We start from the raw sequence: 24,447 nt of genomic DNA on the forward strand, positions 1-24,447 counted from the left end.
TATATATATATATATATATATATATATATATAACATTTCTGTCCCCCTCACTTCTGAAATGATGGCTACGCCCCTGCTTCTTATAGATGTTCAGATTATGGTTTAATTATGGTTGGATAGTTACACTACCGTTCAAAATTCTTGGGTCGATAGATTTTGAAATGTTTTCAAAAGAAGTCTATTATGCTCACCAAGGCTGCATTAGTTGATCAAAAATATGGTAAAAACAGTAATGTTGTGAAATATTATTACAATTTAAAATGTTTTCTATTTTTATGTTTAAAATGTATTCCTGTGATGGCAAAGCTTAATTTTCAACAGCCATTACTCCAGTCTTCAGTGTCACAAGAACAAACGCGCACACAAAACAGGGTCATGAAATGAATTTCTCAAGGTTGTTCCTGTTGTTTTGCAGGATATGGCTCTAAATGAGATCCAGGTCATGAACCAGCTAAGTCACCCCAACATCCTCCAACTTTATGAAGCCTTTGAGGTCAAGAATCAAGTTGTGCTGATCCTGGAGTAGTGAGTACAGTGAGATCCTTATGAAGCAATAAAACACAATTGGCTAAAGTGTAACATGGCAGATGAAATGACAGATCTTTTTTTATTCAGTGTGGAGGGAGGCGAGTTGTTCGAGAGAATTGTGGATGAGAGCTGTCCGCTGACTGAGGTGGATGCCATGGTGTTTGTGAAACAGATCTGTGAGGGTGTCCAGTACATGCACCAGATGTATGTACTTCACCTGGACCTCAAGGTGACAGATGAAACAAAAAAGGAGTCACTTTGTTCTGTCAGATTTAGGCTAGTGATTTTGTTCTTTTCTCAAGGGATTCAGTGAGATTATAATGGAAACTGGAATGTCAGAGGGAAATGTGTAACAGTTTATCACTTTTTTCAGCCGGAGAACATTCTTCTTGTGAATCGCTCTAGCCATCAGGTGAAAATTATTGACTTTGGACTAGCGAGGAGGTGGGATTTATACTTGTACACTACTATTGTACTTGTCCATGCATGATTTTGTGTTCAAATTAAGATTAGTGTTGTCATCAGCCATTTTTGCTGGCATGACATTTGCCTTACATACTTTTCTAGTGACCACTGTGTATTTCTGAATGTGTTAATCCTCTGAGAGGTTTTTATGGTTCAAGTGACTCTTCTCTTTGTCCCTCTTCAGATATAAACCACGAGAGAAGCTCAAAGTTTCATTCGGAACGCCTGAATTTTTAGCTCCGGAGGTGGTGAACTTCGATTTTGTCTCCTTCCCTACAGATATGTGGACTTTGGGAGTTGTCACATACATGCTGTAAATCACATTAACACACACCAGAACATGTAATTCACAATTACATAATCATCTGAACAAATTTTTATAATTGAATTTAAAATTTGCTGTACCACTCCAAAAGATACATAAGCAGGCCTTGATAACAAATTCAGTTATGTATTTTTTTTAAATAAGTGATTTCATACAAATTAGTTATTGGCTAACAGTTGTGATGTCCAGTGAAGGTACTGGGAGTGAATCCAAAAACATCAAACAAGGCAGTTAAACAGCATCCATGGTCACTCGGTCAACTGCTTAGTCTAATTAAAGCAATACCAGTGTTATGGAGTATTCTGGGTCGCCTCCAAAACAGAAAAAGAAACTTGTGCAACCCTGTTTGCTTCACGTTAGATGTTGAACTGGAGAAACAATTAAAATCTCATTCGATTTCTGTTGTTCTAGCTTAAGTGGCCTCTCTCCTTTTCTGGGTGATGACGACAGCCAGACCCTCAACAATGTGCTTATGGGCAACTGGTAGGCCACTGTTATATCGATTCTATACACAACAGAACATGAACTAATTACAAGCAAGCACTGAAACATCTATTTAGAAATCATCAAATCTACAAACAGCTCTAAAGAACGTTTTAAAAGTGAAATCTTTTGTAAAACAACGCCCCCTGTTGGATGAGTGTAGGTACTTTGATGAGGATGCATTTGAGCACGTGTCTGCTGAGGCTCGGGACTTCGTTTCCAACCTGCTGATCAGAGAAAGAAGGTGAGATTGAAAAGTTCAAGAGACTAATACTAATTTCATCTTAATATGATAAATTATCTAAAAATTATTTTGACACTCCAAAACTATGTAAAGGAATAGTTGACCCAAAAATGAAAACTTGCTTAAATTTTGACCTCAGGCCATCCAAGACGTAGATGAGTTTGTTTCTTCATCAGAACAGATTTGGAGAAATTTAGCATTTCATCACTTGCTCACCTCACCAATGGACCTTCTGCAGTGAATGGTTGCTGTCAGAATGAGAGTCTGAACAGTTGATAAAAACATCACAAAACTTCAGACCACTCTATATGAACCATTGGTGAGCTAAATTTGTATGTAATGCTAAATTTCTCCAGATCTCTTCTTGAGGAAGAAACTCATCTACATCTTGGATGCACTAAAGTTTCAGCAAAATTTTGGGTCAGCTATTCCTTTAAAAAGGGGTCCTATTATGCTTTTTCACTTTTTCAACTTTAGTTAATCTGTAATGTTGCTGTTTGAGCATAAAAAAGATCTGCAAAGTTACAAAGTTACAAAGTCCAATTCAAAAGGAGTCACAGCACATTTCGTATTTCAGAAGGCGGACCTTCGTTTTATACAGGAACTATTCGAGCCGTTCGTGCCAGACTGGGTAGAGAGGTGTTGTAATAATGTAAAATATGTGAAAAATAATGTTTTTCGAACAACCTAGTATGAGAGCTGGTTCTAGTACACCCCTCAAACAAAATCAAGACTTTGTAAAAGAGCATAATAGGACCCCTTTAAGAATGTTCTGTGTAACACAAAAGAAGATGCTTAACAGAATGTCTGAGCTGCACATTTCTATACAATGAAAGCTTAGCACGACTATTGGCAGTCAAGCTCCAAAAAAAGATGCAAAACACTATAAAAACACAATAAAAGTACTTCATACAACTTTTGGTGTTTATTCCAAGTTTTCAAAAGATTTTTCTCTCTCTTTTTTTTTTTTACAGTGGTCGTCTGAGTGCTACACAGTGCCTCAAACACCCGTGGCTTAACAACATCACTGAGAAAGCCAAGAGCACCAACATTGTACTCAAGTCTCAGGCTCTTCTCAAGAAGTATATGGCCAGACGAATGTGGAAGGTAAAACATTGAGGACACAATGATTTGCCACTTTCTTAACACAAGATACTAAATGCTTTCTTACTCACTTCATTTCTCCTTTATCCTCTTTCACCTGTCTGCTTTGTGCAGAAAAACTACATAGCTGTTGCTGCAGCCAATAGGTTTAAGAAGATCGGAAGTTCAGGTTCCCTAACTGCACTTGGGTCAGAGACATCCTACTGACTGTGCTCACTATGTGTGCTTTTATAATATGCAGATCATGTCTTTGTATTGCTGTGCTGTATTGCCACCCACCTTTCATATTTGAATACTCTCTGGCTGCCAATATAATTATTCAAATGCATCTGTAACATGCAATAAAACTGATGTACCAAATAAATATTTCTCTTGTATTTTCTTTTGACATCACATTGTTAAACTCTGGTGTTTTTCAAGGATTCATTAATTTATCACTTTTGTTTTTGCCCAAATGTTATTGTAATTGAAAAAGCATGTGGATAAGAATGAAAGAAAAGTAGTTACTCTTAAATTTAGTATAGCTTGCAGTTGACTATTCATATGTTGATGTTGTATAGTAAACGAAGACCAGTGGTGTGATCATTGAATCAGTTTGATCCTAAATATGTACGGAATACTGGTGGCTTTTGTCATATTTTGTGAGGTGAGTGTTAGACCATAAACAGGACGTACAAGCAGGATGTTCAAAACACACCTATGTTGCTGTTACCACAGTAATGTAATGCAGAAGAACCTGTTTTTGAAAATACATTCATGTCATTCTTTGGCTGATAAAACGTATAATGCTCTCCCTTTTTTACTTGGATAAATAAAGTAATGTTATGGGCTAAATAAACAGTGTCATGCCCATTAGAATTGCACATTTGTCCTCAGATTTTGAATGCAACTTCAAAAAACAAAACAATAAATTGGTTATTTTTTATTTTTCATTATTGAACTATTTTTTTCAACTTTGCAGAGCAATATCTTTTTTTATTAATCATTAATCAGGCTTCAACATAAAATGAGATCACCCCGCCCCCCTTTTGCATTTAAAAGCAGGAAAAAAGTTACAAAATGGACCTTAAAAGGGAACTTGTGCAGATATTAGTGGAATTTCCCTGGAATTAAAATTGCATCATTGCTGATGATGTCATCAGCATGACTGTCATGCAGTCATTTTGTTTAAATCATCCTGAGCTTAACTGAGAAAAAATACTTAAATCTAAAAGTCTTTTACATTTGTTATGTAAAATTTCAGAATGGCTCTGATGAAATTTAATCCAGAATTCCCTTTTCCATGACTGCACAATGTTGACTTCCTTTAAATGATTGTGGTAAATTTTTATTTTTTTATTTATATAGACCTATGGTCTATTAAAATTATTTTATCAGGCCATGACAATGCTGCAATAAATTATATCACACTGGGCGTGAATGTGTAATGGGAAAGATGAAGCTAAATAATTTCTAATCTTTGCTGGCGTCTTCAATATGTCAAATGATATTTGCAAGACTGTAATAACATGATCTCATATTAACTGTAATTACTATAACAAACACTCCTTAAAACATTTATTAGTGATATGGACTAGGGTTTTATATATGATCTCATAGTCATATGATGTCAAATCAAAATTAAAATATGAACTTTGAGACATCTTTATTTATGTTTAACTATTTTTGTCTCAGTGGTTTTAGACTTAAAGGGTTAGTTCACCCAAAAATGAAAATCAGCCTGTGTTTTACTCACCCTCGAAGCATTCTAGGTGTAGCCTCAGAGTGTCCGCGGGTCCTTAAAAAGTCTTAAAATGTCTTAAATAACGTTTTCCTAATATAAGGCCTTTAAAAGTCTTAAAATGTCTTAAATTCGGATTCGATGGGTCTTAAATATTTTTGGTCACATTACACTAAAATATCTTCAGTCTGACGGACCTAATGACTTTACAATCATTGGACAGACCGAATATTTTTTCTTCATCAGAGAGAATTGCAGTAAGTTAGCAGAATACAGAATACAAGGTCGCGCTGAGGCTCACTCTGTTTGTCTCTTTGTGAGAGACTTCAGAACAAATGAGCGTGACAGCACACATAAACTCAGAAGAAACACACTGAGGTAAAAATTCACAATGTTTAGTTTATTCATAACATTATATAGTTAAGTAACACCATGGCAAGTGAGCTATTTTGCTCAATATTCTCACGACACAAAAAAAAACAAACATTCAAAACACCTAAAGAGTGCACGCATTACGTGAAGTCTAGTGCGCGTGCGCATTTACAGTGCCTTCTTTCACTGCATGATTCAGTCTATTAAAATACATTCAGAATGATCACAAATTCAAGACATGGGGGCAGAAAATGTGTATATTTATACCACTTCTTATAGTTAATCAATTTCACACGGAAGAGTGCTTTTTTTTTGCAGATTTAAGTATGTAAAAGCTGACAGAACACTGATGAAAATATTGCTTCAGAATAAATTTTTTACTCCACCAAAAATCTCAGTGATGCAGTTATTTTGCAGGGATATTTTGTATGGAATATTGTCTGCTGACATTAAAAGTTCACTGTATATCGTAGTAATAAATATAATTTATTACAGCAATGATATTTTGTTTTCTTTTTAATTTAAACACATTAAATATTACATATATGTATGTAATAAAAAGTTTCATATAAGATGGTATTAAAAAGGTCTTAAAAATTCTTAAATTTAACTTGTTCATGTCTGCAGAAACCCTGAGCCTATGTGACTTTCTTCTTTCAGACGAATCCAATCGGAGTTATATTAAAAATTGTCCTGGCCCCTCAAAACATGCAGACGTATGACGTAGGACATTGTGCGCGTGCCTCTGAGAAATGCAGGAGCAAAGGAAGCAAAGTTTCCTTACTTTCAGGCTAATTTTCATTTTTGGATGAAATAACCCTTTAATACTGACACCTATTGGTGTGAAAACATTAGATTTGTTTACTGATAATATACTCATCCATATAATGTCCATTAGATAAACTAATATATATATATATATATATATATATATAATGTACATTATATGGATAAGTGTATTATAAAAATGTATATTTATTATTATAAAGTATTATTGATATAATTATTAATATATAATTTATAATTATTATTATTTATAACTTGACCATGAGGGCTGGTCTTGTGATGTCAACATGGTGGCGCTCATCATGACAGGGCGACCTACACATACCTACATAGAGATTGTACGATGCTATTGTACACAGCCTAATTAAAAAAGCTGTTCACTCCTTTGTGTAAAAACCTTTTCAATTATAAAAAATACTGAGTGCACCTTTAAAATGTGACGCTTATATTGTTGTTGACAATATCTGTTAACCATTATAAACTATTAGATCTGTTTTAGGCCATTGAAATGAGAAAGAAAGGCTTAGAGTAAACAGATGATTTCTGTACTAGGCCCAGCCTCTTTTGCAGTAAGGGGTGGGGTCACATTTATACAATCCAACACTTCGTGTACTCCGTGTACTGTTGCTTGGACAGACAGCATCCAATTTTCCTGCACGCGAGACTTCACATTTTAACCAGAGGTAAGCGTTTTTATTTCACCAATATTTTTATCGACGGGCGCGCGACACCTTTAATTCAACATGTGACGGAAATTTCTCCGGTAATCTCGAGACTGAAACGAATGCCACGTTTTCTCTTCGTTTATAAGGAGTACTGATTGTTTGTTATCTTTAGTATTTAAATAATGAGAAATCCTCGAAATTTCACGCGGGGTGTAATTTAGTTAACCCAGTGAATAGTCACATTGTTTCTTCTCCTTTGCTATTTTCTTGTGTCGTAGCTTGAATTTAATCAGTCATTTCGGAAAGAGCGAGGCCTTAAAAGTCTTAAAAACCTCCGACATATTGGTGGGTTTCTTTTAAACATTCGAACCCTGTTTCAGTCAGATTTAAAATACCATAATGTGAAACTTTCTAAAGTTGAGAAGTTGGCCTGGGAGTTAAGAAATAAGGCATTTGTGAATCACACGAGGACGTGGATTATTAGGAACAAGAACTACAGTTGAGTGTCGTCATAATCATAAACTTTATTTATTTATTTATTTATTTATTTATTTATTTACAACCAGCATACTGAGTCAGTTAAAGATCGTGTAGCCTTTAAAAAAACAATTAGACAGGAAACCTTCACACTAAATTTAAAACAACAAACTAAACTCTGGTGACTATTAATCTCGTGACTGCAGTCAGATGAAGTAATAACAGTTTCACCTTTCTCACGGTTTTATTTTGTTCCTTGTTACTTAAGACAAGTCAGCAGTTTTAGCTTTTCTAATGTTCATTTTTACCTGATTAATTTTCTTTTGTTCAGGGTAAAGAGAATGAGGACTATAGGGCTTAAGGTCCAAAACCCACATTTTACCTACATTTATTTTAACTATAGTCATTTTGTTCTCAGAAACGGCACATCTTTAACAAAATTATTTTCACATTTTCCATATAATTATATAAAACATGTGGTTAATCTTTTTGTCTCTTGAGATACTGTCCAGTGATACTTTGTCCTGTAAGAACTGACATCACACACTGGATGAGACCCTCAGAAAAATTATTTTTGAGTTATTTCAAGTAATTTTGTCATGTTAGTCATGAGGTCAAGCATAACATGTCCACCCTGGAAAATCTTGGAGGAAAGAATCTGATTTATTTATTTATTTAAAGGTTATAGGCATCTATATAATTGTCATTTTCAGTCATAGCTTAATATGACTTTGTAATCTTTCACATTTCGTCTTTACATATTCTTGCCCTTTGAAGTTATTTTAGTTTCTTGTCATTTTTATGGTTTCTTTCAGTTGCTTGAAAAGGATATTTGACTTTCAGTAATATACAGTTAATTATTAGCCTCATTTAGCTGGTGTCAGTACACTGACCTATATATTGTTTCTGTATTTTGAACCTTGCAGGTATTAAGCGCAGTGGGTGTGGTCTCTTACTTTCATTTATGTGTTTTTACCTTTTTTCTCTCTCTAGATTTAATCGAAAATCACCATGGCTGTAGAAGGAGGAGCAAAATGTATCAAATACCTGCTCTTTTTCTTTAATTTCATCTTCTGGGTGAGTAACAAATAATGTCTATTATTTCACATCATATTTCGCATTAGCTAGGGCATGTGTTATAACTGCTGGCCCATTTTCCTGAATTGTCATTGGCTTATTGCATGTTATCTGGATGCTTTATTGTAGGCTGGGCGATATGGCCAAAAAATTATCACAATATTTTATTTTTTTTTCATATCAGTCGATATCGATAATTATCACGATAAATGTAAGATTTTTATTTCTTTCAAGTTTAAAGGCAGATTTTTGCTCCAATGTAAAAGTTGTAAAAACCAGATGGTTAATTGTGGTTTTAAACTTCTTTATGGTCAGAAGATGACAAACACTTCGTTTTTGAATTCTTGACACTTTTCCAGTCATTTTTCCTTAACAAAATAAATATCTTAATAGAAAAAAATTATTTCTTAGTTCTGCATGTTCTAGTAATGAGTAATATTGTTTCAAATCAAGAAACAAGTTTGTGTTGCCTGATAATATTAATAATAGGCCTATAACTTTTTTTTGTCTCTTAGAAATACACATTTGATAGTAGCTTGAGTTAGGATGCAGATGTAGATTTATGTTCATTATCAAAATCAGTAATATCTGTAAAAATTGTAGCAATTTAATTTTTATATGGTGAAATTTAATTATTCTGACTGTTTAACCATTGGTCTTCCATACTAGCATACATAGATCATGATAATCACAGTTAAAACACAAATATAGAGCCTCAATACCATGGTAAAACTTTAATATGGCTTGTAGGTATTTATGAAAAACAGTAGTCTAAATACATTTATAAATGCATAAACGCTATAGCTTAATCACAAAAAATACTGTAATTATATTCCATTACTCCTCCTTCAATACATTTAATACATGTCTACATTAATAATATAATCAAATTTGACACGAATACCCACATTTCTGACACAATACCATGGTGCAGTTAGTGCTACTACAGTAAATGTAGTTAGTGCTACTACATAGTAAATTATGGTGATTTGTAGATTAAAAAGCCTTCTGACTGTATCGTTGCCACAGTGTTTCTGCTGTTTGTCAGCGCTGTTTCATCTGGCTGTAAACTGAGTTATTTGTGTTCCTCGCTGAATGCAATCGCTTCACACTGGATCTCACAGCGCTGTTCAGTGTCGCGTGAGCGAGACTCATCAGCGAGTGAACCTGTTTTTATACAGTCTGAGATAGGCATGGGCCGGTATGAGATTCTGACGGTATGATAACCTTAGATAAAAATATCACGGTATTGTGATTACAGCTCTAAAATATGTTATTTTTAAATGTCTGGGTAAAAAACAACAACTTTTTTTCCCCACTGAACACAATACATTATATTTTTAAGAAACATAGAACATTTTGGAACAGTAAACATGTCAGGCTAAATAATTAAAATAAATAATTGAATTGTTCTTAATTAAATTAAGTGCAATCACTTAAGTGAGCCTAAACCTGCAGCTCAACAATAATCAGAACATAAATTATTTTCTGTAAAAAAAAAAAGAAAAAAATCCTTCTAAATGGAAAAAAAAAAATGCAGTCACTTAAGTGAGCCTAAACCTGCAGCTCAATAATCAAACACATAAATCAAAACATAATTTCTTTAAAAAAATAAATCAATAAATTTGCTGCAGCTCAACAAGGTTTTTGGAGACATGCTCACTTTCTACACATTCCTCTTTCAGTCCAAGTTATGATGCAGGAATGTTCACCTTTCCTGGATTAAGTTTGGAGCGGTGAGGTACGAGAATGTGTGCACATACACCATAAGGAAAGAGAGAGCGCGAGTGTGTTACACACACAAACACACTGTCTTTCTCCATAAAACACTCAAACAGTGGCAAAGACACCTGAGAGCCAGCAGTTTGTTTGTTTTTTAAATGTCGTGATTTTGAACAGATGTAAACAATGGCAGGCGGTATAGAGAAGTATAGACGTGATACCAGCTAAATTTAATTATTGTACTAAATCGTATCGTCCAGCCCTAAGTCTGCTATTCCTCGCTCTGTGAAGTAACTTGAGGGAGGAAACTAGTTGACGTTAGCTAGTTAATTAACCATGTTATCTGCCTCGGTAGCAAGCCAAATAGTATTTCAACACTGAAACAAACGGCGGGTGGGTCTCTGTCTTGATCAGGGGTGAAAGAGGGAGAAATGAAGATGACACAGATACATAGTTTACGTACGTCCTGGAAGTATTTATTTAGCGATCGGCACTAAAACGTCATCTGTACGGAACATCATTGTGTACGTAACATGGTTAGTCTACGTTACCCAAAAAATTCCCATACGGCAGACTTCGTCTTTTTCGATGGGGGAAAAGTTCCAGGGATTCACCTCCTTCGGCCATCCCACACACAGCTGACTCTCACTGACTGTTCGCACCAACCGGAGGTGGGGAGGGTTCGTGTGACTCGTTACACCCTTCGCTGCACACAACTGAGGGAGTCGTGCACTTTCCGTGTTTGATGACACGTAAAAAAACTGTGCGTACCGCAGCAGCGGTATAACGGAAAATTTTAGTGCTTTTGAAACCATGACTTTTCCAAACCGCGGTATACCTTGAAACCGGTTATCGTCCCATGCCTAGTCTGAGATGGTTTTTATACAGTCACAGATGGAGTGAACGCATCTGCTCTAGTGAAGCTCGCGCCGCTGTTTGAACTTTGATCCGAGAGGATAAATGCTCCGAGTGGCGCGCTTCAAATGACTAGTGCTCTTTCGTTCCGCCTTTGCCGCATAAACATTATATCGAACATTTATCAAACTCTTGTTATCGTTTATCGAGGAAATTTATATCGCGCGATAATTATCGTTATCGATTTATCGCCCAGCCCTACTTTATTGTGAAAGATTTATACAAAACGCTTTCCTAACCCTGCCTTTTTACAATTCATGCTGTCTCACGTTGACTTTAGTGAGTGGCTTTAAAAGGAGAAATAGAATGGACAGTTTTTTTCCTCTACTTCTCAAATATGTCTTGTGGTATTTCACAATTCCTCCTCCCCCTCTCAAAACCTCAAAATGTTTTAAGAGTTCGTAGTAACTATGACACAGTTTTGCCAGTCAAGGAGCTCTAAGGAGAGCAAAATAAGTTTCCTGTTATATTGACTCGGAGTGTGAGGCCAGAAAATTTCACAACATTCAGGAATACGTTTCCTGGCTTTGTCAGATTACAGGAATACAGTCATTTAGTGTTAGCATGCAAATCAAATTTTGCTGTTGAACTTTCAAAGACCAATCACTCATGAGCTTGAGTGTTTAGGATTTTTATAGGGTTTAAGGTGTTTATCAGGAGCTGGGTAAACCTTCGCATTATTACATGCTTAAAGATTAAAGTGTTAATGGCTGTCCTTCAGCAGTTCGCTGATAATGCAGGCTTCCTTTTAGGTCATGGAAAATAGCACTCACTTCATCCCAGCAAGTTTGTTTGATCACACAAAGCACTGCTCTCTCAAGCATTTATCTTGTGCTGTTGGTGTTGACATTGTTTGGTGTCTAAGCATTCCCAGGTGTAAATGTGCACACCACACACTCTTTTTAAAGCGTAACCTGAGCATTTAGTGGTATGTTTTCTGAAAGAAAAAAACATTCTTGCATGTACAGCACTCTATCCTTCAAATTGACAACATAGTTGCTAATGGCCATGTACTTGTATGAGCTTACAGCTTGTTTTTCACACATACTCTGATGGGGATGTGCACAAACTCATTTTTGCACCTATATTCCTGTGATCACACAAACACACTGATCTTAGTTTCTGTTGCACTGTTTGGACAGACTTAATAGTGTTCAAACGTAGTTTAGGAAATTATGTATATAATTATTTACAGGAAGGAATTATTTAGGTATCTACCTTTATTGCTACTGCATTGACCATTCTGAGCACTTTCTGGAATTCACCTCATCTTATTTTTGTTAACTTAAGTTATAGATTTCATTTTCTTTTTATTCCAGTATACCCCACAGTACTTGAACTACTATGTTTACTCAGAAAGTTTACTTTCTTAATCATTAAATCATTAAATTAAATAAATGATTTGTGACACAATAAATATTACTTTAGTTATGGTATTCAGTGAACATCAAAATAAATGAGAAATGTTGTGAAAATATCATATGTCCACAATCATAAAGATGTGTATAGTTCAGATGGGTTTAAAAACGGTGCATGTGTGGAACTAATGTAACTTTCCCAGGGAAATTTTGTCGCATCTGAATAGGACATTATATCACATGGAGATTCTCAACTGTAATGTTAGAAAGCACAAAAACAATGGATCTGATGTGTTTCAATTACCTTTTTTTTTTTTAATGATAATAATAATGAAACAGTTCCACTTCTGTTAATTTTAGATTATTTTAATTTCATATTGGGTGCATTTCCTAACCAAACATTCAACCATTAACAATTCCAGTGATATGAGAATTAGAGTTGTGTGTTTGATTTGCAGCAACAAACTTCTTTTGAACTAGAAAATAAAATAAAATTCATCAAATTACTCTGTGGAGTTTTGTGCTGGGAATTTAATAGTCTCATATTTCTCAGTGAAAGCAAGATTTAACAGTTCAGTGTCAGTAATGTGATTGATCTTCCTATTTGCGATGGCATCATATGACTTTCCCATATAAGTATCAACGTTCATCTGTGATGCATTCCGTGAAAAAATGCCAAGGGGCAACTTGAATATGGGCTGATAATAGACAATTAAACTCCTTATTTAGGACATTGTCATGTGTTTCTTTATCTAATAATAGACACTCAATTTCAGTGTATATCTTTATTTCACTCAGCAGGAATTTTGCTCCGGTACCTGCTGCCACTTATTACCCTCAAATATTTACACGGGTGTTGCTTTGTACATTAGCCGGATTGGTGTAGTCATAAAAGTTGATCTGGGTTGTTGACTTGCTGTGAGAATACCATACATCTTACATTTGTACAGCTGACGCATACATATTACTAAACATCCTTTACACTTTGCTCAGCTGTGCTGATCAGTCCTACTTTACTTAAGAGACATTTACACAGTACATTATCTGTGTGATAATGATGGTGCGTAACTAATTTCCTGATTACTGACAAACTTTACATAGCATGATAAATGGATATTTCAAGCCAGCGCCAATGGCAAATTAGTGTACTGAAAGTTGCAAAGAAGCGTTCTAATAACTTAACCACACCTAGTTACAACTCCCTTTTTTGTTTTTCTCTTTAATGCTAATGCAATAAGTTACGGTACCATTTTTTTTCTTTACATCTTTAGTGGAAAACAACACTCAAATAGAACCTAGTTAATATGAATTATTCATTCTAAATTAAAAGATAGTTCAATAATAAAATAGACTCTGATCAAAATTGGTGCTTTTATTTCATTTGACTCTTTGAGATAATTTGAGAATGCAAACGCATGACATGACATACTGCTTCTGTCTTGAGGCTCCAGTTCCTCTTTTTGTCTCTCTTTTTCATCATCGTTCTTCTGTTTAAATTTTTATGATTCCAAATAAGTGACTGTTGTAAGTTTAAAAATGTAGGTTGATTGCAGGTTAATGCCAGTTTAACTACAGAATGAGGAATAACTAAATAACTATTGAAGAGTCTGTTAAAGTCACTGTTTTTCACACTTCTCTCTGTCTCGTATCCCTAGCTGTGTGGCCTGGCCTTAATAGTTCTGGGGGTATTGGCTAAAGTTTCTATCAACACCACGGCCTTCCTCAAAGGATACTCCGGTTCTCCTCTAGTGCTGATAGTGGTGGGAGTCGTCATCTTCTTCATCGCATTCTTTGGCTGCTGTGGCGCCTGGAAGGAGAATCAGTGCATGATCACCACGGTAGGGATGTGTGAGGAAAATATTTGTGTTCTAGTGCTGCAGTGCATATAATGAGATTCAGGTTTTCTAGTAAATGTAAACCAATTGCTGTTCAGACAATTTCGCTAAGATAAAGGAAATGGTTTAATTGTTTAGGGTTGCTTCAGCTGCTTGCACTAGGGGATAAATTTTGTTTGCACCATTTATTCTTAACACTTACCTATTAATTCACAAGCTCTTTGTAAACAAAGGCTTAGTCACCAAGTATTACATGACATTTACCTTTATTGCTTTCAAATTTGTAATTAGGAAGTAGTGCTGAAATCCATGCATTTTGTTTTTAATTTGTTAGGTTTGTTTTCAACTTATTTTACCTCATGCAGCAGTCAGCGTAAATTTTAGTTGAAAAGGGAGAAAAATGCTATATTGCATATATAAGATAAATTAAATAAATGTTGATTTTTCCAAGTTGTACATTAGTTTTATTTATTGTTTATTTTCTAATTTAATTATTGAAATATTTAATTACATGTTATATATTTAAATATGTAAATAGATTAACATGACAGATTTGGGAAATGTGTGTAAAAATAATCTGGAACAAGAAATAATACTGCTAATAATAATAAAAAAATAATAAACCGTATTGAAGCAATAAATAGGATTAATTCACAAACTGGGAAAAAAAAAGAGAAAATACAGATTAATGATCAAATCTAGCATGCACTGGGGTAGAGGACAATGTTACAACGTTAACATGTAAATGTATACAAGTGTACTTGTTAGTATATACCAGGGTTCCTCAAATCTTGCCCTGGAGGGCCAATGCGCTGCACAGTTTAGCTCCAACCTTGATCGAACTCACCTACCTGTGATTTTCTAATGATCCTGAAGACATTGATTAGCATGCTCAGGTGTGTTTGATTAGGGTTAGAGCTAAACTCTGCAGGAAAGTGGATCTCGTGGGCCAGATTTGAGGATCCCTGGTATATACTGTTGTGTTGACTGACTGAAATATGAAGTTTATATGTGGGCTTATGTTTTAATTAAGTTTAGTGGTGTAGCACGCTAATATTAAAGTCCACGTGAACCAGAAGTTGCTGCCGACTTTATTGAAATGAAATATTGAATAGAGGTTGGGGTTTTATTTGAGTGCACCTCCTCTCCATCTCTCGCTCGCAGCAAACTAATGGTTGGAAGAGAGTGGTTAAGCATACTCTGCCCAAACTCTGCAAATCTGACGTCATCAGAGAAGGAATGCCATTCCAGTGCGGAAGCTAATGTTCAGATTTTGATTAAAGACAAACATTAAACTACCAAGACAAACATTGTTTTTAGTAGATTAACTTCATGCAGACTTGAAGTATTGCCCAAGTAACTTGGTACACATTTACACCATTTACACGACATCTAGGCTATATTTCCACGAACTTGCTGCTGATGCTTTTGTTTATTTACTGACTGCTGTAAAGCTGCAGCATGTCTGTGTTGACATGGTCAACACATGGCCAACAGGTCAAACCAGATTCCTTTTGACATAACACTTAATTGGAAGAATAGATGTGTATCTGCATATTTGACTAAAATGGATAACAAACAGTTAGAATGAACTGGTGCCTCAGAATATGCCACTAAGCCTACACAAATACAGTAGCACAGCACCTACCCTCTCTCAATAAAATAATTAAAATCTTTGAAATGCTGTTCCTTGACTTTCTTCACCTTTATCAGTCACCTCTACTTTATTTATCCTTTCCTAGTTTGCTGTTCTTCTCTCCCTCATCATCATCATTGAAATCGGAGCCGCCATCGCTGGATATGTCTTGCATGGGAACGTGAGCACTCTTCTCATTGGCACTTCATTTTTATTCATCTATTTCCTAGTACCATTTGGCTCATAATAATTTCTCTTTCTCTGCAGCTGACTGATCTACTGAATAAAGGCTTTGACGTCATGATCACTGGATACAATGAAACAGAAAACCGTGAAACCCTTGATACTATACAGCAAGACGTAAACCCAAACCTCTCACATTTTGGATGTGCTGCTCGTCCAAACAATACTTGTGATCAGTGTTCGAACTATACCGTGGACTTTGGGGGAATGACTTACAAAGATACATAACAGCTACAAGTGTATGCACTACTTGCTTTTCCTGCTCCGATTTCCATTTTCACATGCACATGATCGTGTCTCAAGAGTTTCTCCCATTTTGTTTGCTTGGTGCCATCTGTTGACGCTAAACTGACATCCTGCTTCCTCTTGTGCTGTTATGTTGCTAAAATTCACTTTAGACTGCACTGCACTTGCTCTGAAATTTGAATGATTTATTTTTATTTTACACACACACACATACATTTTATATATATATATATCTCATATAATATATAATATTACTTACAAAAAGACCAGTTAATTTGTAAGTTGAATTTGTAATGTCTTTCTTCTAGTACAAGTGCTGTGGAAGAAACTCCTCTATTGATTGGTTGAACTCAAAATTCTTGGCTCCCAATTCAGTCCCAGACTCCTGCTGTAAAAACGTCACTCAGAATTGTGGTAAAGGAGCTATCCGAGACACCAGCAAAATCTACACGGATGTAAGAAACCTTTTTTTTCTTCTGTACGGAGGCATTTTTACAAAGAAATTCTACAAAAAATTAGACCGTCTGTGTCCTCATAGCTAAAAAAGAAAATTCAGAGTTTTTAAATAAGACTAGTTCAAATTGTTTATTGGACAGAATATGTGGGATGTGCTATAAGCACTTAGATTTTGTTTGTGTATTCGTTTAACACAGGGATGTCTGCCCATTCTGGACAAATTTCTAAAGCGAAACATCCTGTGGATCGCTGTGGCATCTCTGGTCATTGCATTTGTGCAGGTAAGACCTGCAAGATTAGTTTTTCTATTATATGCACATAAAAACGTCATTGCAACCTTCTCTTTTTCATACACTAACCAATACAAATTTTTTTTTGTAGATCACAGGCATTGTGTTGTCCTGCATTCTGATGCGAGGCATCCGCAGTGGCTATGAGGTCATGTGATCACATCTAGTTACAGCACCTCACCCATATCAGCACATCACTTAAAGCTTTTAGAGACTGTTTAGGTATTTTTTAAAACTATTATATAAATGGCAATTATTATCCCCCTTGCTGTGTAAGTTGAGAGTACTCATTTTCTTTGAGAATGAAATATCTATGACGTCTATGCTTCTATGACTAATCCAGTAGATTAGTCTCCTGTTAAGTCTCAGATTTATACTTTAGACATCGTTTAAACTTTATCTTTACCGCAGTGACATTACTTTGGGTTACAGGACAATAATCAATTAATTACCGATATGCCAAATTTTATACATTTATAGAACATTCTTGTCAAAATAAAAGAAATAAAATGTTCTAAACAAGTTTGTCCTTGTGTTAAATAGAACGTAATGAACTTAAATATTTAGAGGTATTTCAACTTACTACTTTGGTTGGTGAATCAATGCTACCTTGATGAAGGATGCAAACAGAGATCATAAAGTTTGAAGTCTTTTAATAGAAGTTCAGGTCTTCTCATACTGCATTCACTATGTACTTTAACACCGAACCAAACGGCATTGTCTCTTTATATAAAAATAAAATATTGCAACACAAAAAGATAACGGCAGGTATTGCACCTAATTTATTCCTGTGTTTTTAAGTAAAAGGCACCTGTTAAAAGGCTGAATAAGAAGTTCAAGTTATTTCAGAACCTGACAAGACTCATTTAGCATAACATTAATGCTTTGACCAAACAGCTTATTGCTCACAGAAAACAGCTTCTTATTGGATAGGTCAGGAACAAGGTGCAATATTCTTTGTGTTGTTTTGAGAACTCAAAATAAATAATACATTTAATTAAAGTGAGTATATGCTGCATTATAGAACTTAGCTTAATATTATATTAAGAAATACACTTTATCTCCAGTATTTTTAAAGACTGTAAACCTCTTTCCAGTCCTGTCATCTGATTTCAAACTCAAAAAATGGATTTCTATAGTAAAACATTTTAAACAATCCGAGACAGACACTTGAAAAATTAATGTGATAGGTGATACTTAGTGCAGATTTTAAACAAAGGTACAAAATGCCTCAAAACGCAATTCACAAATGACTGTGCATGAACAACTATTGTTAGCAGAATAAATATTCAAAATGAAAATGTTTCAAGATAAGACCAATGAGCTTTAATTCCAAATGGTTGCATTTGGCATATGTTCAGTGTGCTTTTTGTCTCCGATCAGGTTAGAACCTCTCATAGTGTAAATGTACGTCACTAATTACACACCCTGTCTATATGGAAGAAAAAAAATGAATGAAATTATTCCACAAGTTCCAGAATCCCGATGGCATCTTTCAATGACAATGTCCGTCCTATCTGTTCCTTACTGAAGTAAACTAAATTGGATCTCCTAGAAACACTTTTAAAGAATGGCAGGCCCTTTAAAGAATAATTCCTGCAGAAACTTCAAAAAATCCCTTCATAATGAAAGTAACGTGTGACTGAGCCAAAGGACTCATGGTAAAAAAAAAAGTGTTGTGCTGCTTGAATTTGCAAACATGAGTCTGTTTGTTCCTGTGGTGTTTTGCCTTTGGGTGTGGTGATGGATTTTCAGCACTGGGCATTAGGAAGAGAAGTCATCTACTTCCTTCTGAGGTCAGTGACGTGGGTGTTTAGGGTAGTTTACAGTGAGCAGCACCATACAGTGCAGATAGAGGGAGGTCTCTGACTCTGGTCAAACAAGAAGGAAACAGAATACACAATGAATGTGCAACACCGTAACTGTCATCTCAGTTTCAAAAGCAAAACCGTGGTTTCTTCTGTTATTTGTTCATGCCATTCAACACAAACCCCAACTGACTAATTAAGAAACATTCAGGGTATATTAAAAGCTAACTTTAGAGTACATCTATGTTCAAATACTGAATACTGTGCAGTACACACTATACTTAAAAAAAAAAAAAAACTTTTGGTTCATTCATAACACTGCACTGCATTGTGGGATACAGTATCCTTGGCAATGCATTCAGTTGTACACTAGACATATTGTATTGTCTACAGGGAATCTGCATACAGAAATGTTGCAAATGAAATGTTATGTTTAAATTATCTAATTAAATATGCACTCATTTGCATACATATCCAGAACAGAAATCTGATCACTGGATAAGGCCGGGTTCAAAATTCTTATTTCACATTAACTTTAAATGCTTTTCAGAGGGGATTTTGGACATCTGTTTTTATCACTCCATAAATCAGAAAACACTGTCAGCAGCCAGAAAATGATTTCACCATGTTTCTAGGAATAAAATGTTGTATAACATCAGACAAATACATATCAAACCCCTCTGTGAAAAAAACAACCCTAAGAATATAGATGGCAATAAAACTGTATGTAAGTTCTATTGAAGTGGAGGTTTCTGGGGAAAAAAAAAAAAGTATTTTAAGAAAACAGCCTTTAACATGTATGGCTCAGTGTAGAACGTCCAGGGTGTCATCTAGTAATTATGACCTGGCGTGAACGCACCATAAAAGTAGCATGCTAGTACGCTATGCTGAACACAGCCTTGATCTTATGGCTTGTGTACCTTTGAGGTGTGTTGAGAACTGCAACCACTGTGTGAGCCATTCCCGGCACTGCCCTGGACTCAGACAGTGAGGATTCAGCCCTCTCACGTAACATGCCTAGGAGATGTGATGTAAAAATAGTCTTCAAAAATCACAAAATAAAGTCTGCTTAAATGTAATAGGCAATAAAGAGTGACCCCTGACCTCTCTGAGCTCCGCATCGTTTAATTGGTGCACGCCTAATCGAACAATGGTGCGGTCAAGCTGCATGAGTTCTAAGGCATGGCTGTTCAAGCGTCGACCAATCCAAAAGGCTGGGAGGCGGGGCATCAGGAAGAGCAAAGGACACAGGCGCCTCTGAAAATACATTTTAAACAAGACAAAGACTAAATAACAAACATTTAAAGTGCAGTTCATTGTTCAACTAGCCGATTATTTTAAACTCACCATTTGATCTGCATACATTCTCTTGACACCCAAGGGAGGCCCAGAGAACAAAGTTCTCACTGCATGGACATCAGACACCACAGGATGGACTCCACTTCGGACCTGCAGACACACATTTATATTTATTATAAAGTCAAAATCTGAATAAAATAATAAAGGCTATGGTTTTACACATACGTAACATTATGAATTAGCTCAGGCTACCTTACTGCAGAGTTCCAAGAGGCGGCTTTTGAGGCGACTGTCTTGGACAGATGTTGACGTGCTCTCCAGCCCTTTGACTATAGCCCAGTGGTGCTGTGCTCTCTGGGTATGATACACCCCCTGAAACTCCACCAGCTGCTGTGGGGTCCAGAAGTGCCGGATCAGAAGCTGGCGAGGATAGAGGTACCTAGAGGATGATGCAGGCATGTGATCAGCTAAGGACAAGAAAGAAGAAAAACATCCACCTCTCCCCATTTAATAATAACAATAATAATAAATTATTATTATATTATTATTTAAAATATTTTTTAAATGTATAAACTAATCAAAGAAATATACTGTTGCAAAAGAATTATTGTGCTGTAAAATAAAAAGCTGAGTATTTAATAACGATTACTGAAAAAGTATTTAAATTGTAAAAATCTAAATCAATAAATATTACTATTGAAATAATACTATTGTGCTGTAAAATAAAAATAATATTTAATAATAACAACAACAAACTTATTTAGTGTTTATTATTTTTAACATTTTAAAAATTAAACTTAAAACTCAAATCAATAAAGAAATATTGCAATAATACAATTATACTGTAAAATTAAAAAGATTAATAATAAACATAAAAATTATATTTTTTTATTTAAATTATAAAATTAATTAGAGAAATATATTACTATTGCAAAAATATTATTGTAATATAGCTAAGGATTAATAACAATAATAATATTTATTTTAAAATGCATCCATTTTTCACTCAGATTGACACAATTTGATATCTACATCTGTCCAAGACAGCCGACTCAAAACCCACCTCATAAAGCTCTGCATTAAGGTAGCCTGAGCTAATTCAATATTATTAGCATTATTATTATTATTATTAATCCTTTGCTATATTACAATAATATTTTTGCAATAGTAATATATTTCTTCATTAAATTTTATAATAGAACAGTTAAGAGGGTGTTTTGAGTGTACTGAATGGGACTTATTTTTTAATGATAACGATTGTTGTAGTAACTATGAATTGTTGAATGATACAATAACCTGCTACATCAATTTCTGTGTAAATTCTGTTGTTCAAACAAAGAATATCAGAATCTACCCAAATGACAAGCCATGGATTAACAAAGATTTGAAACATTATTTAAATATGAAGAAAATTGCTTTCATGCAGCATGATCAGCAGAACGTAAAGGAGTTAAATAAAGCAGTTAAACGTAAGATAAAAGACACACAGAAGGAATATAAAGAGAATGTTGAGAAGAAATTCAAAAGAGGAAATGCAAGAGATGCATCATCCCAGTACCCAAAATACCTCATGCAAAATTGGTAAATGACTTTTGTCCAATTGCGCTCACATCAGTTCTTTGCAAATGTATGAAACGCATAGTAAGGAATTGTCATCTCAAATTGAGAGATCTATCGACCCCCTGCAATTTGCTTACCGGGCCAATGCCTCTCTCACTATTTTGAATAAAGTTCAACATCATTTAGATAAGTCAAATATGTAAGTTAGAATACTCTTCATGGATTTCTCGTCTGCTTTTGATAACGTCCAACCAAACCTTCTTTTAAAGTGCCTTCACAATTTAGGTGTTAGTAGTTGGATGATTTTATGGATTAAGGAATTTTTAATAGACCGACCTCAGCGTGTTTGTATTAATAATGTCTTGTCTGACTGCTTGATTTTAAATACTGGGGTACCACAGGGATCTGTACTGTCTCCAATATTGTTCTCTGTATACAGCAATGAACTGCAGTGTGATGATGATAACCTCTCCCTCATAAAGTATACTGATGATATGGGCATTGGTCTCCTGTCAGAATGAAATGAATTGCTCCTCATATTTTGAGTATATTGACAGTATTATCAGTTGGTTTGAGAGCTATGATACAAGCCCTGTATACAAACCAGTCATTATAAAAGGAAAAACTGTAGAGCAGGTCTCGAATTTGAAATATTTAGGAACAATCATTGACGATAAACTTAACTTTGAAAATAATGTAGAGTCCACACACAATCTAACTATGGTATACAGGTCAATGATTGAGAGCATTCTTACATATAATATTGTTTAATGGTACGGTAATATAACAGTTAAACAGAAGAACAAACTTTCACAAATATATAATCAGGTAAATAATATCACTGGCCATAAACAACATTCACTTCAGGTCTTATTTGATTATTTTATGGAAAAACTGCAATTTGTTTTTCTTCTCTCTTAATAATGTTGTTGTTGTTATTGTGTGTGGTTGTTGTGTACTACCGCAGCTTTAGAGTCCAAGACAAATTTCCTGTAAAGGACAATTAAGTATAACTTGACTAAACTTAAAGATCATACGCATCCCCTCCACTCTACTTTTGAAATGCTTCCATCAGGGCATATACTCAAAATTCCTCTGGCCATAAGAAATACGTATAATTTGTCCCAATGGCAGTTATAATTTTAAATCAGATTATTGTTTGAAGTAAATGCAAGAGAATGGTTGGCATTAAATTTTTTTTCTATATTACTGTGGATGATTTGAAATGTGTAAGAAATGATGGGGGTACTGTCAATTGTTTACATTTGTTCAATTCTATGTTTGTGTCGTTAATGTGTGATGTGTTTTTTTTAAGCATTAATGTGGATGTATTCATGTCACCAGTCAAAGACAAATTTCTGCTCTGACAAACAGAATGGACAATAAAGTTAAAGTTAAACTAAACTAAATTCATGTGGGTCATACCTCCCAGGTCAGAAAATACAGAAATATTAATAAATACGGAAAAATCACATTCCTGAGGATGGAAGTATCATCGGATAAATGTATGGAAGAGTGACAGATAATAAAGGAGACATGCAATATTCAATCAGTTTCAAAGATGCAAAAATACTCCATAATTGCTTAAAAGGCAAAACACTGAATAATCAGCGTAGTAAGATGCTAAATACTCACATAAGGATGAAGACCACATAGTTGGCAAAAGGAGGTACTGATAAGATGACCAATGGAATGGCTTTGATTAAGTCCTTGCGGACCTGAAAGCAACACACAAAAATGATAATTTAATACAACTTATAACAGCAATATATCCCATAAATGTCTGCTTCAGTTCTTTGACCCACCTGCCTGATTTTCTCCATATCACGGTAAGGCAAATTCTGGTACTCTGTTTTTTCACTGAGCATGCGGGCTACGATTCTTCTCACTTCTGTACCATCTTGAAACAGGAGCCGGAAACCTTTATAGAAAATCATAAAACCTATATTATAACATATTTGCCCGAGATGGTTTGAGGATAAAAATTCAGTAATGATTTTAAATATATATTATTCACTCTGACCTCTCATAAAAGTGTGATAGATAATGTAAAATCGTGGAAAGCGACGTTGCAGGAATCTCTCATATTTCTCATTGGCCCATTTCAGACCGGACACAACGCTTCGACCAATTCCATGTCTTGCTTGTGAAGGCGAGTAGTGTCTAGCAAACCACAAACTACTACACATACATACATACATTTGTGAGATGTCATAACAGGGCAGGGCATGTACTGTATTTCCTGATGAACCCAGTGAAATTTTTTCTCTGGACAACAACTAAAAGGAGGACAGACAATGAGAAATATTTCCAGTGGCCCTACTTGTATAATTCATGATGAAACATTATCTTCAGTATCATTTTATAACGAGTCTATATGCAAAAACACCAAGCTGTATGGTGGTATGCGCACCACCGCCTACATATGATCGATCATCCTGAACTTGTTATGAATAGTACCTGGATTTTGTGGAAGCCAGTCTAAGTGTGCAGAGACTTGCTTTGACCCCGACAGGTCGTTTTCCGTACAGTAAGATCAATGAAGTTCCGCGGCACACCCCTATACAGGACAGCGCCATCTTGGACTGAGCAGCTGACAGGTCTACGTGGGCGTGTCTTCAGAGAATGGAATGCGGGCGCGGCGCTGTGATTGGCTGCTTCAATAACCGCATATATAGTACTCAAAGCGCACCACTTTTTTTTTTTTTTGTCGATAGATACCGTAGTATTTGTGTGATTGGAGTCTTCATTTCAAAACCCTATTAGTCTCCTTGGCTCAAGCAAATTAAAAATGTATATATATGTACGCTGCTGTTCAAAAGTTTGGGATCAG

At 35.1% G+C, this 24,447-nt stretch overlaps 3 protein-coding genes across 3 annotated transcripts in view; 2 read left to right on the plus strand and 1 right to left on the minus strand.

Moving 5' to 3' along the window:
* LOC107701711 (myosin light chain kinase 2, skeletal/cardiac muscle-like) overlaps positions 1-3,501 on the plus strand; it is a 9,146-nt gene extending 5,645 nt beyond the window's left edge. The window contains exons 7-14 of the mRNA XM_016503779.1: positions 416-525; positions 616-757; positions 902-972; positions 1,178-1,306; positions 1,730-1,801; positions 1,965-2,045; positions 3,020-3,152; positions 3,264-3,501. Coding sequence (XP_016359265.1) covers positions 416-525; positions 616-757; positions 902-972; positions 1,178-1,306; positions 1,730-1,801; positions 1,965-2,045; positions 3,020-3,152; positions 3,264-3,356 — 831 coding nt within the window. The 3' untranslated portion in view covers positions 3,357-3,501. The remainder of the gene's footprint in view (positions 1-415; positions 526-615; positions 758-901; positions 973-1,177; positions 1,307-1,729; positions 1,802-1,964; positions 2,046-3,019; positions 3,153-3,263) is intronic.
* A 3,106-nt stretch (positions 3,502-6,607) lies between these two features.
* Positions 6,608-17,341, plus strand: LOC107701749 (CD63 antigen-like). Its single transcript, XM_016503859.1, has 8 exons — positions 6,608-6,710; positions 8,163-8,246; positions 13,897-14,079; positions 15,819-15,893; positions 15,980-16,072; positions 16,510-16,656; positions 16,855-16,938; positions 17,039-17,341. The coding sequence occupies exons 2-8, from the start codon at positions 8,181-8,183 to the stop codon at positions 17,102-17,104; spliced, it is 714 nt and encodes a 237-aa protein (XP_016359345.1). The 5' UTR covers positions 6,608-6,710; positions 8,163-8,180; the 3' UTR covers positions 17,105-17,341.
* Positions 17,180-24,233, minus strand: LOC107701748 (LETM1 domain-containing protein 1-like). Its single transcript, XM_016503858.1, has 9 exons — positions 24,075-24,233; positions 23,638-23,795; positions 23,420-23,535; positions 23,250-23,332; positions 20,307-20,493; positions 20,103-20,204; positions 19,860-20,012; positions 19,676-19,772; positions 17,180-18,818 (listed from the first exon to the last, which is right to left on the minus strand). Exons 1-9 carry the CDS (start codon positions 24,191-24,193, stop codon positions 18,745-18,747), a joined length of 1,089 nt encoding a protein of 362 aa, XP_016359344.1. The 5' UTR covers positions 24,194-24,233; the 3' UTR covers positions 17,180-18,744.
* Between the last annotated feature and the right edge of the window lie 214 nt (positions 24,234-24,447).

This window comes from Sinocyclocheilus anshuiensis, unplaced genomic scaffold (genome assembly GCF_001515605.1).
Source record: "Sinocyclocheilus anshuiensis isolate Anshui unplaced genomic scaffold, SAMN03320099.WGS_v1.1 scaffold1658, whole genome shotgun sequence".
NCBI lineage: Eukaryota > Metazoa > Chordata > Actinopteri > Cypriniformes > Cyprinidae > Sinocyclocheilus > Sinocyclocheilus anshuiensis.